This window comes from Mobula hypostoma, chromosome 5, assembly GCF_963921235.1.
Source record: "Mobula hypostoma chromosome 5, sMobHyp1.1, whole genome shotgun sequence".
NCBI lineage: Eukaryota > Metazoa > Chordata > Chondrichthyes > Myliobatiformes > Myliobatidae > Mobula > Mobula hypostoma.
The window spans coordinates 71539913-71558370 of record NC_086101.1 but is presented as its reverse complement, the minus strand read 5'-3'; the positions used below and the strand labels follow the sequence as shown (position 1 = coordinate 71558370).

Below are 18458 nucleotides of genomic sequence, written 5' to 3'. Positions count from 1 at the left end.
TATAGCATGATGCTGCCTCCACCATACTTTACAGTAGGGATGGTGTAACCTGGCTTAACTGCAGTATTAGATTTACGCCACATGTACTGCTTAGTGTTGAGGGCATAAAGTTCCATCTTAGTCTCATCCGAACACAGGCCCTCTTCCACCAATTTCCCCCGGGATCAATAAAGTATGACTATGACTATGACACATCTTTACAATATCTTTTAAGTGACACTTTGCAAAGTCTTTATGGGCAAGGATGTGCTTTTTTTAATTTAGCCAGTGCTTCTTCCTTGCCACTCTACCATATATAGTCTATTTGTGCAAGGCCTTGGAGATATGGAGCCATGAACTTCATCTCCAGTTGCAGCCACTGACTTCAGCAGCTCACTCCAAGTGACTGTCGGTGTCACAGTAGCCTCTCTTACAAGTGTCATTCTTCTCCAGCGACTAAGTTTAGAGGGGTGGCCTGACTAGGCAGTGTGGCAGTGGTTTCTTATTTTTCTGACTTTTTCACAATGAACAGCACTGAACTCTAAGGTATATTTTAGATGATCTTATACCCTTCCTGAGATTTGTGCTTCTCTATTATCATTTCCTTGGCTTGTCTTGAATGTGCTTTTGTCTTTATTTTGGTTTGGTCTGTTGAAAATCTACCATACTGTTGGGCCTTACAAAGAAAGTGGGTATTTATTCAGCTGATTCTTCATTGCAGTTGAGGAAAGTTAGTGCAGTAATTACAAAGGGGTTGAATACTTTTTCAGCCTCACGATATTGCTTTTTTAATTTTTAGTAAAATGTTGACAGGTTTTATAATTTTTCTTTTGATTTAATGTGATGCACAATGTTTCGTGGATTAGCTCAAAAATCCTACTTCAGTATTTTTTAAGTTTAGAAAATGAAACAGTAAAATGTGAAAATAGCTGTGGCGGCTGAATACTTTACAAAGTGCTGTATTTGTTATTAAAAGTATTTTCATTACGTTTTTATCTTTGCACCCTGAACTTGTGCTGTCAAGCCAGACACTTCCAGTACTCTTACAATACTGGCATCTGTTCCTAAAAAACCAGACGAAATATCTTATACACCTTACAGATGTATATCCCCTAATCTGAGGAAAGACATCCTTGCCATAGAGGGAGTACAAAGAAGGTTCACCAGATTGATTCCTGGAATGGCAGGACTTTCATATGATGAAAGACGGGATCAACTAGGCTTATACTCATTGGATTTTAGAAGATTGAGCGGGGATCTTATTGAAACGTATAAAATCCTAAAGGGATTGGACAGGCTAGATGCAGGAAGATTGTTCCCGATGTTGGGGAAGTCCAGAACGAGGGGTCACAGTTTGAGGATAAAGGGGAAGCCTTTTAGGACCGAGATTAGGAAAAACTTCTTCACACAGAGAGTGGTGAATTTGTGGAATTCTCTGCCACAGGAGACAGTTGAGGCCAGTTCATTGGCTATATTTAAGAGGGAGTTAGATATGGCCCTTGTGGCTAAAGGATCAGGGGGTATGGAGGGAAGGCTGGTACAGGGTTCTGAGTTGGATGATCAGCCATGATCATACTGAATGGCGGTGCAGGCTTGAAGGGCCGAATGGCCTACTCCTGCACCTACTTTCTATGTCTATATAAAATCACGAGGGGCATAAATGGGGTGAATGCACACTGTCTTTCTCCTAGGAAAAGGAAACCAAACACTAGTGGGCATAGGTTTAAAGTTCAAGGGGGAAGATTTAAAAGAGATCTGAGGAGCAACTTCTTCATGCTGTTGGTAGTGCATGAATAGAATGAGCTGCCAGGGAAAGCAATTGAAATTGATATCATTACAACATCAAAAAAAAATAATCGCATCAGTTTGTGTCTTGGAATGGCTTAGAGGGATAAAGGCCAAATATGGGCAAATGGGACGAGCTTCAGAGGTCCTTGGTGAGCGTGGATGGGTTGGGCCAAAGGGCCTGTTTCTATGATGTATTACTCTGATATTCTAAAACCAACCTTCAAAATTAACTCTCCATCATTTGCAAAGCGATGGAGGCCTGTCATCATTCCTGCAGAACAGCTTTCATTTTAGGCCCAAACTTGGTCAGTGAGACTTCTTTCAATATTTTTATTAGTTTCTACAAAGTATATATAAAGGTGGAAAAAAAACAACTACCAATTACATTATATCTATTCATAATAACAATCTCATTACCCCGTATTCATGTAGGTTAGTCAAAGTTATATTGAAATATCCTACAAAAAAAGAGTCTAACCCCTACCAAGACCGTAGCTGTTTATTAAGGAGGAAAAAAAGGTAAAATACCTTCTCGTATAATAAAAATTAATAATAGCCAACATCTAAATTTAAACAACGAATTGAGCGTTTTGAAAGTTTTGAAAATAATTCAGAAAGGGTCCGCACAATGTTTGAAAGTCTTGACGAGATTCCGAAATTGAACAACGAATCTTCTCTAAATCCAAGCATGACATAACGTCGCATAGCCATTGAGCATGAGTAGGAGGAGAAACATCTTTCCATTTAAACAAAAGCACCCTCCTAGCTATAAGAGAGCTAAAGGCCAAAATATGTAAATCAGATGTCTTCAACTTGATATCTTGTCCTGCAACAATACCGAGTAGGGCCGTCAGAGGATTAGGCTTAAAATTGACTTTGAAAAGTAAAGAAAAAGTTTGAAAAAGCTTCCTTCCATTATTTTTCAAGACATGGATAAGTCCAAAACATATGAATTAATGAAGCTTCTCCATTATTGCATCTGTCACAGTAGGGAAATATATCCGAATAAAAACGAGATAGCTTATCTTTAGCCATATGGACTCTATGTACCACCTTAAATTGTATGAAGAAGTGGCGAGCACATAGTGATGAAGTATTAACCAGTTTAAAAATTTCATTCCAAGTTTCCTCAGATATTGGTGTCTGTAAATCTTGTTCCCAGAGGTTCTTAATTTTGTCAAAAGGAACATTCCTTGTCTCCAGTAACATACCATAAATATTAGATATTGAACCATTATAAAAAGGTGTCAAATTAAAAATTACGTCCAGTAAGTTATTATCTGAGCTTATAGGAAATGTACATAATTGAGATCTTAGAAAGTCTCTCATTTGTAGATATCTAAAAAAATGAGTTTTGGGTAGGCTATATTTAGCTGACAATTGCTCAAATGAAAAAAGATTTCCTCCAACAAACAGATCCCAAAAACATTTAATACCCAACCTGTCCCATTCTTTAAGAACTAAATCAGTCATGGAGGGTTAAAAAGAAATTAGAATAAATGGGACTAGAAGGGGAAAATCTCAATCAACCAAAATGTTTTCTAAATTGTATCCAGATCCTCAGAGTATGATTAACTATTAAATTATCAGTTAGTTTACTTACAAATAGGGGAAATGAGGGTCTAAGAAGAGATAGAAAATTTATTAACAGAATTAACTTCTAAAGAAACCCATACTGGACAGTCTACATGATTAATATAATATAGCCAAAATGTAAGATATCGTATATTAACTGCCCAGTAATAAAACCTAAAATTAGGTAAGGCTAAACCTCCAGATTTTTTAGGTTTTTGAAGATGAACTTTATTTAAATGAGGATGTTTATTTTTCCATATATAGGAGGATAAAGTAGATTCAAGAAAGTCAAGAAAGAATTTAGGAATAAAAACGGGTAAAGCCTGAGGTCAGCGAGACTTCCAGTGTCCCTGAGGACTGCTCCTGTGAGAAGTGTGTCCAGCTGCAGCCCCTTGTAAAAGAGATGTAACTGGAGCTGGACACACGTAAGCCATCTAGGATGCTGAGAACGTCACTGATAAGAATTTTATTGAGTCGGTCATACTGAAAGTGCAGGTTGCAGGTATTTGGGGGGCTACCAGCAAGAGTAGAGGGTGCAGCTTAGATCGTGTAACTATTCCCCTCAAAACCAAGTTTACCATTTTGGATATTGTTGAGTGAGAGGAATCACCATTCAGGAGAAAGCAGCAGTTGGTTCTGTGACTGACTGAGGTTCCATGGGGAAGGGTGAAGGCAGAAAGGAGTGTAGTGCCGGGAGACTCGATACTTGGGGCAGACATGGGATCGAAGGCTGCAAAAGGAACTCTTAGATGGTGTGTTTCCTCCCTAGGACCAGGGTCAAGGGTGTATCTGAGCTGTTGTAGAGCATTCTCAAATTGTTGGGTGCCATGGTAGCATGGCACTCAGTAGTAACACTTTAAAGCACTAGCTGTAAGACAGTGGTTCAATTCCCACTACTGCCTGTCCATTCTAAAATGTGACCAGGTGGTTTTCCTCTGGATGCTCCGGTTTGCTCCCACATCCCAATGTCGTATGGGCTAGTTGTAGGCATGATGTGTTGTTGCCGTGACACTTGCGGGCTGCGCCCAGCACATTTTTGGATTGTGTTGGTCATTGGAGCAAAGAATACGTTTCACTGTGTGTTTTGATGTACATATGACAAATAAAGTTCATCTATCTTACCTAGCTTCTCAAGGGATGGGGGGGGGGGGGCAAGGGGTGATGGGTGAGCAGCCAGAAGTCAATGTCTGTGTGTTGGCACAAACGGCAGAGGAAGGAAAAGGAACACAGTCCTGCAGAGTGAATATAGAGTTAGGAAAGAGGTTAAAAATCAAGATCTTGAGGGTAGTAATCTCTGGATTACTGCCTGTGTCATGTCTGAGTGAGGATAAGAGATTGATGATAAGGCAGATGAATATGTGTTTGGAAAGTTGGTGCAGCAGCCAGGGATTCAGATTTACAAGCCATTGGGAGTTTTTCTGGGACAAAGGTTGCCTGCACAAGAGTGACAGTTTGCACTTGAACTGAAGGGGTCTTATGTCCTAGCGGGTAGATTTGCCTGGAGGGTTTAAACTAGTTTGGTAGAACGGCAGGATCAAGTGAGGCAGATGGGGAGTTAGAGATGAGATAGAATTTAATGACAGCAATATTAGAAGACGGGACAACCAGGAGCAAGGAAAAGCTGTTGGATTAAATTGCATTAATTTCAAAGCCTAAGGCATGACAGGTAAGGGGAATGAACTCTGGGTATGGATAGCTACATTGGACTGGGAGATTATAACCATCTTAGAAACGTGGCGAAGGTGGGGGTGGGGTGTTGGGGGATAGAACTGGCACAGCTGACAGATCTGAGGTGCAGATGCTGTAGAGGGGATAGAGGTGGCAGAAAGGGAGGATGTGGAGTTGCACTTCTGATTAAGGATATCATCTTGGCACCTGTGCGAAATGAAATTATTAAGGGATCATCCGGTGAGGCTTTGTGGGAGGAGCTGAGAAATAAAAAAGGAATGATCACCTTGTTGCAATTGTACTATAGGCCCCCAATAGTTGAACACTGATTAGTACAACAAATATGCGGGGGGTGGGTGGGGAGGGGGTTCCAGAAAATGGCAGGAAAAATAGGGTTACTACAGTATGGGATGGGATTTTAACTGTCCTCATCTACTGTAGATTGTGACAGTCATAGTCCTAATGAATTGGATGGTGTGGAGCAGGTAAAGTGATATCTGGCACATGGAAGACTTTTAAAAATGAGATATTGAGAATTCAAGATCTGCATGGTCCTATTATAGTGAAGAGCAAGTCTGACAAGAGTAGGGAACCTTGGATGATGAGGGTCAGGAAAAATAAGTTTCAAAATTTTAAAGTTTCAAAGTGCATTTATTATCAAGGCATGTATAAATTATACAACCTTGAGATTTGTTTGCTTACCGGTGGTTGCAAGGCAAGGAACCTGAAATAACCCAATTTTTAAAAAAGTAGATGATTCCCCACCCCCCCACCCCGCATAGTGCCCACAGAGAAAGAGGAAAAAAAACACAAAACAAATCATATAAACAATAGAAGCGAGCAACAATAACAACATTCTGAACCAAATTGAATCCTTAGGTCCAAATTTCCAGAGTGGGCCCAAAGCCTCGGTATTCAGTTCATCATATTAGCGGGGTAAATTGCCGCAAAGTTCGCAGACCTGAAGCACAGCAGCCAGGGGCAGTTCATAGCCTTAGGATTGCGGAGAGAGAAGCCCCCAGGCTATCTGGGCTGGCGTTTAAATTGTCTGAACCTCGCACTCGGACGCACCATTGGCAAATCCATTGAGTGAATTCGGCCTTTTCTCCTTGGAGCGATGGAGGATGATGGGTGACCTGGTAGAGGTGTACAAGATAATGAGAGGCATTGGTCATGTGGATAGTCAGAGGCTTTTCCCCAGGGCTGAAATGGCTAGCACAAGAGGGCATAGTTTTAAGGTGCTTGGAAGTAGGTACAGAGGAGATGTCAGGGGTAGGTTTTTTACGTGGAGAGTGGTGATGTGTGGAATGGGCTGCCGGCGACGGTGGTGCAGGTGAAAATGATAGGGTCTTTTAAGAGACTCCTGGATAGGTACATGGAGCTTAGAAAAATAGAAGGCTATGGGTAAGCCGAGGTGGTTCTAAGGTAAGGACATGTTTGGCACAACTTCGTGGGCTGAAGGGCCTGTATTGTGCTGTATGTTTGCTGTGTTTCAAATCGCTCCGGGCTTGGATTTCACGGCTGAAGGAATTGTTCAATCTCTGCAAATCGGCTCAGCACACAGACTGATCCTACTTGGTCTGACTCTCAACACCCTGCCTTTCCAGTCTATATGGGCTGGCATTTAGATTGTCCAAACAGTGGATTGTACCTTGCATTAGAACCTGGGCCTCGCTGTGGCAAGTCATTCCAGGCCTTGAACACACCACCCAGCGATTCGCTTCGGACCTGCATTTTGCTGCCAAAGAAGCCGTTCTCGACCTCTCCAATTCGGCTCAGCGTTTAGTGCGATCCACCCTCAAACCTAGGTTAGTTGGTTGGCAATCAGAACCCTCTGTCCTGTCTTCTCCTCTCCAACCAGCACAGCTCCAACTCCAAGTGCATTGACTTTACTGTGCAGCAGCAGGGCATACCCGGCAAATTTCTTTTGCCTTCGCTCGCTTCTTCATTGGTTGCGGTGATAGTTCATCACAATTTACTTTTTTTAAGAGGTGTTATTAATAATGGTTTTAATCAAATTCCTTTCTTTTTGAACTACCAGTGAGCAATTGTATGTCACTTGTAGCTCCATCTTAAACCAGAAGGTCAGAGGCATGGATCAGGTACAGACAGCTCGGATCAAGTGAATCCTGGAGGGGCTGCAGGGGCATAGTTAACAAGGAAATCAGTAAGTCGAAAAGGGAGGAAGAAAAGATTATGGAAAATCCGAAAAGATATTAGAAGTATATTAAGGGACAAAGAGTAATAACTTTGGCATGGTGTGAAGACAGTAACCTATCCCTCAACGTCAGCAAGATGAAGGAATTGGTTGTTGACTTCAGAAGAAGTAGCGGACCGCACGACCCAATTTACATCGGTCGTGCGCAAGTGGAACAGGTCAAAAGCTTTAAGTTCCTCGGGGTCAGTATCACAGATGACCTGACTTGGTCCAACCAAGCAGAGTCCACTGCCAAGAAGGCCCACCAGCGCCTTTACTTCCTGAGAAAGCTAAAGAAATTTGGCCTGTCCCCTAAAACCCTCACTAATTTTTATAGATGCACCGTAGAAAGCAAGATCGTGAGCACAGCCCAGCACATCACACAAACCAACTTTCTGTCCTTGGACTCACTTTACACCACACACTGTCAGAGCACTTCTGCCAGGATAATCAAGGTCATGACCCACCCAGCCAACACACTTTTCGTCCCTCTTCCCTCCGGGAGAAGGCTCAGGAGCTTGAAGACTCGTACGGCTTGGAAACGGCTTCTTTTTAAGTGATAAGACTGCTGAACGGATCCTGACCCGGATCTGGGCCGTACCATCCAAATATCCAGACCTGCCTCTCGGTTCTTTTGCACTACCTTACTTTCTCTTTTCTATTTTCTATTTATGATTTATAATTTAAATTTTTAATATTTACTATCAACTTGTACTCCAGGGAACAGGAAGCCCAGAATCAAATATTGCTGTGATGCTTGTATGCTCTAGTATCAATTGTTTGGCGACAATAAAGTATAAAGTAACTATAGAGAAAACAGGGCTCCTTAAAGACCAAAGTGGACATTGTTGTGAAGCTGGAGGAGATTGGTGAGTTACTTAATGGATATTTTTGCTCTGTTTTTACTGTGGAGAGTTTGGACCTTGAGATGGAGAAGTCTTTAAGTCAGTCTGCATTGCAACATAGGAGATGTTGGATGTATTAAAACATATGCAAATCAGTAAGTCTCCAGGACCTGATCAGGTATATCCATAAACGCCCAAGGGTTCTTTTACCTTGAGCTCCCTAATCAAATCCGGTTCCTTACACAACACCCAATCCAGAATGGCTGACCCCATAGTGGGCTCAACCACAAGCTGCTTTCAAAAGCTATCTCTTAAATGTCTTCTCTTGAGATCCAGCACCAAACTGATTTACCCAATCTACATGCACATTGAAATCTCCCATGACTATCACTGTGATGATTGCCATTTTTAAATGCCTTTCCCACCTCCTATTGTAATTTGTACCCTACATCCTGGCTACTGTTCAGAGGCCTGAATTTAACTCCCATCAGGGTCTTTTTACCCTTGCAGTTTCTTAACTCTACCCACAAGGATTCTGCATCTTCTGGTCCTATGTCACCTCTTTCTAAAGATTTGATTTCATTCTTTTTACTAACAGAGCTACACTACCTTCTCTGCCTATTTGCCTGACCCTTTGCTCCAACATGTATCCTTGGATGTGTAAGGGGATTTCTTTTTTTTGTCACTGCGTAGTCTAATTAAAATGGCTTCTTTGTTATGTTATACTTGGGAATACTTCTTCGTTATGTTAAACGCTGAGAAAGTTCTTGCACTAGCAGCTTGTTTTGGGTTAGGTGGTGATAAGAAGATGTTACGAACCAATTGAGATAGTTGTTATGTTTTTGGTGTATCTGAAGATATTGTATGTGCGGGGTTTTTGGGCAGAAGGCGGGAGAGAGAGACAAAGGATGGACCAGGTGCTGTGAGTCCACTAGCGGGGTCGGACCCCGAGCGGGGCGTTTGGCAAGGAGGGGAGACGGAGACGGACTCGTGTGGAGCGTCTGGTCGACCACCGTTGTTGGTCCCAGGCGGCCGGTCGAGGTGGTTCGAGGGGTTGCAGGGTGATGAAGAAGGGTCCTGAACTCCAACTGTTTGTGCATGAAGAGATTGAACTTTGATAAGTGTGGCGCCTTTGATTTTCCTTTTATATTTTATTTTCTATTAATTATGTAGTTCCAGTAATATCTATAAACTGTAAATCATTTAATTGTATCTGATGTATTGTCTGTTATTTGGGCAGGGTGGGGTACATCACACAGCATCCACACAAACTAATTATCCAGTTTGCCGGGGCCGGGGGCTGTTTCCCTAGACGACAGCAAGCTGAGCAACCCTGAGGCTGGCCAGGGGGGCTACAGATGTTCAGCTCCCAATTATGATCTTCTTTCATTCATGCCTCAGAGATGCCCACAACGTCATACATGCCTCTCTCTAACTGCGCTGCAAGATCACCTACCTTATTCTGTGTACTGTGTCCAATCAAATATAACACCTTCGGTCATGTATGCATCATCCTTTTGAGTGGTGAATCTGTGGAATTCTCTGTCCAATGAAGCAGTGGAGGTTACCTCAGTAAATATATTTAAGACAAGGTTGTATAGATTTTTGCATAGCAGGGGAATTAAGGGTTATGGGGAAAAGGCAGGTAGGTGGAGATGAGTCCATGGTTAGATCAGCCATGATCTTACTGAATGGCGGAGCAGGTTCAACAGGCCAGATGGCCGACTCCTGCTCCTGTTTCTTATGCACTTATGTTCTTATAAAAAAGTAATAAGTTATTGTTAATAGGTTTAACGTCCATTTAGAAATCTGATGGCAGAAGGAAAGAAGTTGTTCCTGATTCACTGAGGGTGCCCTCAGGCTCCTATACCTCCTCCCTGATGATAGCAATGAAAAGTCCTGGTTGATGGGGGTCCTTAATGATGGATGCTGCCTTTCTGAGACATCACTCCTTGAAGATGTCATGGATGCTGGGAGTCTAGTGTCCATGATGGAACTGACTGAGTTTACAATGTTATGCAGCTTATATTGATCCTGTGCTATCCCCACCCCCCAATACCAGACAGTGATGCAGCAAGTGAGAAGGCTCACTCCTGTACATCTGTAGAAATTTTCAAGTGTCTTTAGTGACATAACAAATATCCTCAGACTCCAAATGAAATAAGGCCACTGAGGTCACCACAAAGGTCATGCTTTCTTTGTAACCGCATCAATATGTTGGGTGCAGGATAGATCCTCAGAGATGTTTGACACCTAGGAACTTGAAATTGCTCACTCTTTCCACTTCTGATCTCTCTGAGGAATGATGTCTGTTCCCTCTTCTTACCCTTTCTGAAATCCACAATCACTTCTTTTGTCCTACTGATGTTGAGTGAAAGTTCGTTCCAATGAAATAGCTGATAAATCTCGCTTCTGTACGTCTTCTCATCACCATCTGAAATTCTGCCAACTAAGGTTGTGTAATCAGCAAATTTATAGATAGCATTTGAGCTGTGCCTAGCGACACATTCATGGGTGTAGAGAGAGTAGAGCAGTGGGCTAAGCACACATCCCTGAGGTGCGCTAGAGTTGATTATTGGCGAGATGAAGATGTTATTTCCAACCCACACAGACTGTGGTCTTCTGGTGAGGAAGTTGAGGATCCAGTTACAGAGCGAATTAGAGAGCGTAGTGATGGGAAGTTTCTTTTCAGACAACAGGCCCTTGACTATGGTATTCCTCAGGCCTCAGTGCTAGCTATTTGTCGTCTATATCAGTGATTTGGATGAGGATCTATGGTTAGTAACCTGAGGACATAGGGTTAAGATAAGAGGGCAGAAGATTCAGAAAGGATTTGACAGAGAAATATTGTACTTTGAAGGTGGTTGTACACCACCAATTTGTAATACTAAAAGAGGTAAGTTTCTTTTTGAAGTATAAAAAATATAGGAGTCAAAGCATTCATACTGATATAATTTACTTTTCCTTTTGACATTAAGAGTCGAGATTTCTCTAGCTCTTTTAATTTGGATCTAACCTCTATGTAGTGATGTTGTTTACAAATTCTTTCCCTCACTTCCAGTTTAATGAATGAAGAAACTTCCATTATTGAACTTAGTTTTGTAAGTTGTGCTTTTTGCCATTACATATAGGTTCAGTGTCATGAGGGATATACTTCCTAAATTTTATAATGCTGCAGAGGGAGGATACTAAATATACTGGAAGATTTAGGAGGGATTTGTGGAAGATTTTTTTACTCATATAGAGTGACTGTATCTGGAATTTACATCCTGACAGAGGGATGGAAGTGATTAATCTTAAAACAGTTCAGTTTTTGGATGAGTATATGAAATGCCATGCCATAGAAAGCTGTAGACTGCTGAGAAATGGGATTAGTGTAGCTACGTATTTTGCCCAGCACAGGCACAGTGAGCCAAAGAACCTGTGTCCATGATATAAGATTCTGACATGACTTTCTGATCACTATTCAGTTTTGTTTCAAATCTTCCTCTTTTTATACTAATACATTCGGTTGCATTTTCCTAGTCTTGTTATGCAGACTGATGTGTAGTCAAGTTCTTAGCTTGTCAACAGTTCTACAGCTTGATTGTCACCATCAAAATCAAACAGTGCAAACTAGATTCGGGATCACAGTAGAGAGGTGCTGATTATTCTTATTTCTTATTTTTGTGCCATAGGTGTATAACAGGAATTTTGAAACATAAGCCTCGTATTCTGGTGACCCATCAGCTTCAATATCTAAGTGCTGCTAGCCAAATTATCATATTAAAAGAGGTAAGTTTCTTCTTTGAACTAAGTGTCCCTTTGTGAAAATACATTAAAATGGGAATTGGACACTCCAATTAACAAGTTGTGAAAAGCTTAGAATAGAACTTTTATTTGTAATTTGGATCTGTCTTTGCCTAATTGAATTGACTTTATTACTTACATGCTTCATATACATGAGTAAAAATCTTTATGTAGCATCTCTATCTAAGTGTGCAATTCATAATTTATAATAAATAGTATGTACAACAATATAACATAGTTGTGTCAGCATGAATTAATCAGTCTGATGGCCTGATGGAAGAAGCTGTCCCAGAGCCTGTTGGTCCTGGCTTTTATGCTGCAGTACTGCTTCCCCGACGGTAGCAGCTGGAACAGTTTGTGATTGGTGTGACTCGGGTCCCCATTGATCCCACGGGCCCTTTTTACACACCTGTCTTTGTAAATATCCTGAATAGTGGGAAGTTCTCATCTACAGATGGTCTGGGCTGTCGCACCACTCTCTGCAGAGTCTTGCGATTGAGGGAAGTACAGTTCCCATACCAGGCAGTGATGCAGCCAGTCAGGATGCTCTCAATTGTGCCCCTATAGAAATTTCTTAGGTCTTGGGGGCCCATACCAAACTTCCTCAACCGTCTGAGGTGAAAGAGGTACTGTTGTGCCTTTTTCACTACACAGCCAGTATGTACAGAGCATGTGAGATACTCAGTGATGTTTATACCAAGGATCTTAAAGCTGTTCACCCTCTCAACCCGAGATCCATTGATGTCATTAGGGGTTAGTCTGTCTCCATTCCTCCTGTAGTCTACAATCAGCTCCTTTGTTTTTGCGACATCGAGGGAGAGGTTGTTTTCTTGTCACCACTGTGTCAGGGTGATGACTTCTTCTCTGTAGGCTGCCTCATTATTATTTGAGATCAGTATAGTGTCGTCAGCAAATTTAATTAGCAAATTGGAGCTTGGGTGGCAACACAGTCATGAGTATACAGAGAGTAAAGGAGGGGCTTAGGACACAACCCTGAGTGGCACCTGTATTGAGGGTCAGAGGGGCAGAGGTGAGGGAGCCCACTCTTACCACCTGCCGGCGATCTGACAGGAAGTCCAGGTTCCAGCTACACAGGGCAGGGTGAAGGCCGAGGTCTCTGAGCTTCTTGTCAAGCCTGGAGGGAATTATGGTGTTGAATACTGAACTGTAATCCAAGAATAGCATTCTCACATAAGCATCCTTCTTCTCAAGGTGTGTAAGGACGGTATGTAGAGCTGTGGCTATTGCGTTGTCTGTCAATTGGTTGTGTTGGTTGGCGAATTGTGGGGGTCCAGTGTGGGTGGTAGCAAGCTGCAGATGTAGTCCTTGACCAGCCTCTCAAAGCATTTGCTTATTATAGAGGTGAGTGCGACAGGACACCAGTCGTTCAGACATGTTACCTTGGTCTTTTTAGGTACAGGAACAATGGTGGGTGTTTTGAAGCAGGAGAGCACTCTACAGTGGGAGAGGAAGAGATTAAAATATCTGTAAACACACCTGCCAGTTGTACAACGCACATCCTGAATGCCCGTCCTGGGATACCGTCCGGTCCTGCAGTCTTGCGACTGTCTACTTGTTGGAAACACCTGCATACTTCAGCCTCCAAGATGACCAGGCTACAGGTTGCATCAGCTGTAGGTCTCCTCAGGGGCTCAGTTTGGCAACATCGAATCGAACGTAAAAAAGATTTAGCTCATCTGGGAGAGAGGCAGCAATGTTAGAAACTCCACTGCGTTTAGCTTTGAAGTCTGCGATGGTGTGCAGACGTTGCCATAAGCTGTGTGTGTTGTTGGTAGAGAGCTGAGTCTGAATCTTGTACCTGTATTGTTGTTTCGCTGCCTTTATGACTTTGCGTAGATCGTAGCTGCATTTCCTGAGTTCCTGTTGGCCACTGGCAACGTAAGCTCTGTGTTGCAGAGCAAGTGCTGCTCGCAAGGAGCTGTTGATCCAGGGTTTCTGGTTTGGATAGTCCCTGACCGATTTCTGGGGGACTACATCCTTGATGCACTGCTGGATGAAACCCGTGACCCCTTCCGTGAACTCAGAGACATCCTCGTCATGGAAGACATTCCAGTCGACATCATCAAAGCAGTCAACGTCATAAGATGACCAGGGTGTTTCTACTTTTATTCTACATTTAGAAATGTGGTACGTGCTTTGCATAATTTTCAATTTGCTTCGATGGATTATCTAAACGATTGTAGAGGCTTGTGCACAAACTCCTGGTCAGCATTCTGGGTTTCAGGCTACAAACAGGATTTCCAAAAATTACTTCACAATCTATGGACTCACTTTCAAGGACTCTTCGGCTCATGTTCTTGATATTTATTATTGTTGTATTTTTACTTTTTTCTCAGCTCAAGCTGGTAAAACTTGAGGTACAGATGTAGCCAAGCACACTCGTTTCTCAATTGCTAGGAAAGTTTGGATTATTCTGAATTGCTAAGACTTTTCAGATTGTTCTAGTAGTGTTTAGTTCTGTGGCTTTCTGAAGATTTACATAAATATTGCTGTATCGGCTTAATTGTTTAATGCTATCTTGTAGTGCTCAAAGGTCGAATTTAATGTCAGAAATGTATACAATATACATTCTGAAATGCTTTTTCTTCGCAAACACCCACAAAAACACAGAAGTGCCCCAAAGAATGAACGACAGTTAAACGTGAGAACCCCAAAGCCCTCCCCAGTTCCCCCCCACACATAAATGGCAGCAAGCAACAATCGCCCTTGCCCCCACCAGCAAAAGAAAACGCATCGGTACTGCCGCCAAGCCCAAGCGTGTGCTAAGCTATAGCAAAGACACAGACCAAAGTTACCCCAAAGACTTCGCATTTCATCCGACATTCGACAAACCACAGGTTCTCTCTCTCCCTGGCAAGGGAGAGGGAGGTGGCCCCCATTTTCACAGCAAGTGGAAGACATAACAACAACCCACTGGTTTACAGTGTTAAAAGTCCATTTCATCACTTTTTTTCCAAGCTCTGTGTCCGAAGATCGCAAAGACCTTGGGCCTTCAGGCCCATAACGAAAGATTTTCCAGCCTCCCCGATGACACAAGAGTCTCCTGCTGTGACACTGTCCCTCGATCCGCCTGTCTCCAGAGCTCCAAGATCTTAGGCTTCTGAACACGATCGAGATTCTCAGGCCAAACCCATGGCATGTGGAATAACGGCCAGTCGTGGAACCCTGAGAACGGGTCCCATTCCTGCGAAGAATTGAAGCCTGCGTGTAACTCCAGGTCAAGGTCTTCAAGAGATATTAAAAGTGGAAATAGAGCTGTTTACGAAGATGCAAGCAAAGGAGTCGCCGTTAGGCACCATCGTTCCTCCTAAGCTCCACCTTCTTTGAAATGGTATCAGTTTTAGATATTACTATTGGGACAATGTATATACCCTGTTCATAGAAACATAGAAAGCCTACAGCATAATACAGGCCCTTCGGGCCACAAAGCAGTGCCAAACATGCCCTTACCTTACCTAGGCTTACCCATAGCCTTCTATTTTGCTAAGCTCCGTGTATCCATCCAGGAGTCTCTTAAAAGTTCATGTTCCAAAGTCTTTCAATTTGCTCTTTTAATTCAGCATATTTCTGGTGTTTCCCCCTTATTTCTGTATGTTATGTGTGTTTGGAATGGCTATATCTATTAGTAAGTTATTCTTGCTTGTTCATCCTGTAAAATTATATCCAGATGATTATTATGGATTGTCCTATCTGTAATAATGGATCAGCTGTAATTATCAGATTGAGTTAAACTGCTGCAGGATCCTGTAACATGTTGGTTTGTTTCTGGTTTCTCTTGGCATTTTCTGCATTTATCATATTGAATTTGTAGGTCTCTTACTACATAACTTCTGATATTCTTTTGGGTTAATCACCTGGTCCAGTATTGCCACAAAGAACCCCTCTACTTCTGGGAAGAGATCTGCAACCCCGAGCCAGGCATTTGATGCTTTCTTGTGTACATCAGGTCTGCTCAGATTGTGGGGATGTCTTCCACGGAGGGTCATGCTCTTCTGTTTAACTTTTTCTTCTGTAGTGATAATTTCTTCATTTTTCTGGGTTGTGCTTTCACTTAAGTTTAATGGTGTGTACTTCTTATCAGAATTTCATGTGTATGCATGGAGTGCTGAATCCTACTTTTGTTGATGAAAATATATTCTTAGAAGTTTTATCTGACTGTGGTGTAATATTTTAAATTTTTTTTAATCCTCTTCCTCTTTCTGTCTCAGGTAGTATTAATCCAAGTGTATTCTAGTTGCACATAGTGTTTTCTAAAATTTGTCAATTCAGTTTTTATTTTTCTTAGTAAATTTCAAGCTGTTATGGCAAAATAATACATTAATATGGGTCTGGTGAAAGTGTTTATTGCCTTTGTTATATATTTACTATTAAGCGCTGTTTGGCAGATTTTCCTAAGCCTTGAAGTAAATTCTGTTGAATGATTTACCTTTATTGGACTATGACCTATTTTCTTCTTTTTTATATATTTTATTTAATTTTTAAAGAAGAAATATAAGGACTCAATTAATACATATTGAAAAAAATTAATTCAAATACATTAATAAGTCTGAGAGAAAAAAAATAGAACACCTATCCCAACACCATCTCCCCACATTTTGAAAAAAGGAGGGAGAAAAAAAACATAAAAGACAGAGGAAAGAAAGGAGAGAAGAAAAAAGAAAAGAGAAAAAAAGAAGAAGAGTAGGCATCCAGCTCTCAGTCAGTTTAAAATACAAATTAAAGAAACTAGCATAATAAGAGATATATTAATTTTAAAAAATTAAAATAAATAGATTAAACAATCTGGGCATTTGAGTAATCCAAATATGGTTGCCAAATCTCAATGAGCATAGTGTATCCATTCCTAAGGGTGTAAGTAATCTTCTCAAGGGGTATACAACTTTGCATTTCTTTATTCCAGCGATCAATATGTACAAGGGAATCGGATTTCCATGTTACCGCTATGCATTTCCTGGCCACTGACAATGCAATTTTAATGAATTTGGATTTATTCCTGGGGAGGTTAACTTTCAAAACTGCTAACCCTAGAAGAAACAATTCTGGGTCTAGAGGGAAATCCATCCTCAGAATCTTCCCCAGTACCTCCCCCAGAACTATCCAAAAAGATCTCAGTTTCGTGCATAGCCAGGTGGAATGCAAAAAGGTACCAACATCTATGCCACACCTGAAAAACTTGTCAGAAATTTCTGGTTTATTTTTATGTATTTTTTCATGTGTGAGATACAACTGATGTAAAAAATTAAAATGTATCATTCTGTATCTAGAGTTGATAACACTGTCCAAACATAGATGTGACCAACATTGATGATCAATTACAATGCCCAAATCCGACTCCCATCTCTCCCTCGATCTCTATATGCCAAGCTTTAGGCATTGGTCCTGGAATAAAGAATACATATTAGAAATAAATTTAGTTGTATTCCCCTTTTGAATTAGAATCTCCATGTCTGAGCACCTTGGTAGAGCCAGTGATGGACCCAAACAGTCCCTCAAAAAAGATCGTAATTGGAGATAGTAGAAGAATGTGTTATTAGATAAATTATATTTATTTTTAAGTCCCTCAAAGGACATAAATTGCTTCTGCTGATTATAACAATCTTCAATGCACCTAATACCGTGTTGATACCAGGTGACTAGAAATTTATTATCCAGAGTCATGGGTATCAATCTGTTCTGAGATAGAGGCGTCTTTGAGGATATTCCTTTTTATAGACCCATAAATTGTTTAATTTTTTTCCCAGATATAAATTACATGTCTCAGTAGAGGATTGTTTGTTTTCTTTATAATTAATTTGGAGTCCCATTTATATATAAGTTCTTCTGCCATCTCCTCTTCTACCATATGTAAGCCAATTGTAACCCAAGAAGGAACAGTTGTCTCATCAAAAAAAGAAGCAATGAAACGTGCTTGTGCAGCTAAATATTTTTTAAAATCTGGTAATTTTAACCCTCCCAATTTATAGTCCCAGGTCAATTTTTCCATGGAGATTCTAGATATTTTACCCGACCATAAAAATAGACAAATATGTACATTAATAATTTTTTAAAAATTATTGGATAATGGGATAGGTAAAGACTGAAAAAAATACTAAAGTCATGGCATTATCTTCATTTTTTATACAGTTTACCGTGCCCATCAGTGTGATAGGAAGGTTTATCCACCTACGTAGGTTCTCCTCAACATTCCGCAGCAAGGGGAGATAATTAAGTTTATAAAGGTCATCCAAATTACAATTAAACTTAACCCCCAGATATTTCATGTTGAATTTAACCCATCTAAACTGAGTGCCATATGGATATTGGGCATAGTCTCGTCTACTTAAAGGTAGAATTTCACTTTTATTCCAATTTATTTTATATCCCGAGACTATACCATAATTGTCCAGCAAGGCCCAAAGAGCTGACCGGGTCAGCCAAATATACTAAAATGTCATCAGCAAATAAATTAATTTTCTATTCTTCCTGGGCCACTTTAAACCTCTTTATGTCTGGATCCCGTCTAACAGCCTCAGCCAATGGCTCTATTGCCAGAACAAATAGAGCTGGAGATAGTGGGCAACCTTGTCTACTAGATCTATGTAGAAAGAAAACTGTAG

At 41.1% G+C, this 18458-nt stretch overlaps 1 protein-coding gene across 2 annotated transcripts in view; it reads left to right on the top strand.

Annotated features, from left to right (window-relative positions):
• The window catches only part of abcc4 (ATP binding cassette subfamily C member 4 (PEL blood group)), a 349901-nt gene that overhangs the window by 155943 nt on the left and 175500 nt on the right, over positions 1-18458 (top strand). For both annotated transcript variants that reach the window (XM_063048526.1, XM_063048527.1), the window contains exon 14: positions 11730-11826. In XM_063048526.1, the coding sequence (XP_062904596.1) occupies positions 11730-11826 (97 nt within the window). The remainder of the gene's footprint in view (positions 1-11729; positions 11827-18458) is intronic.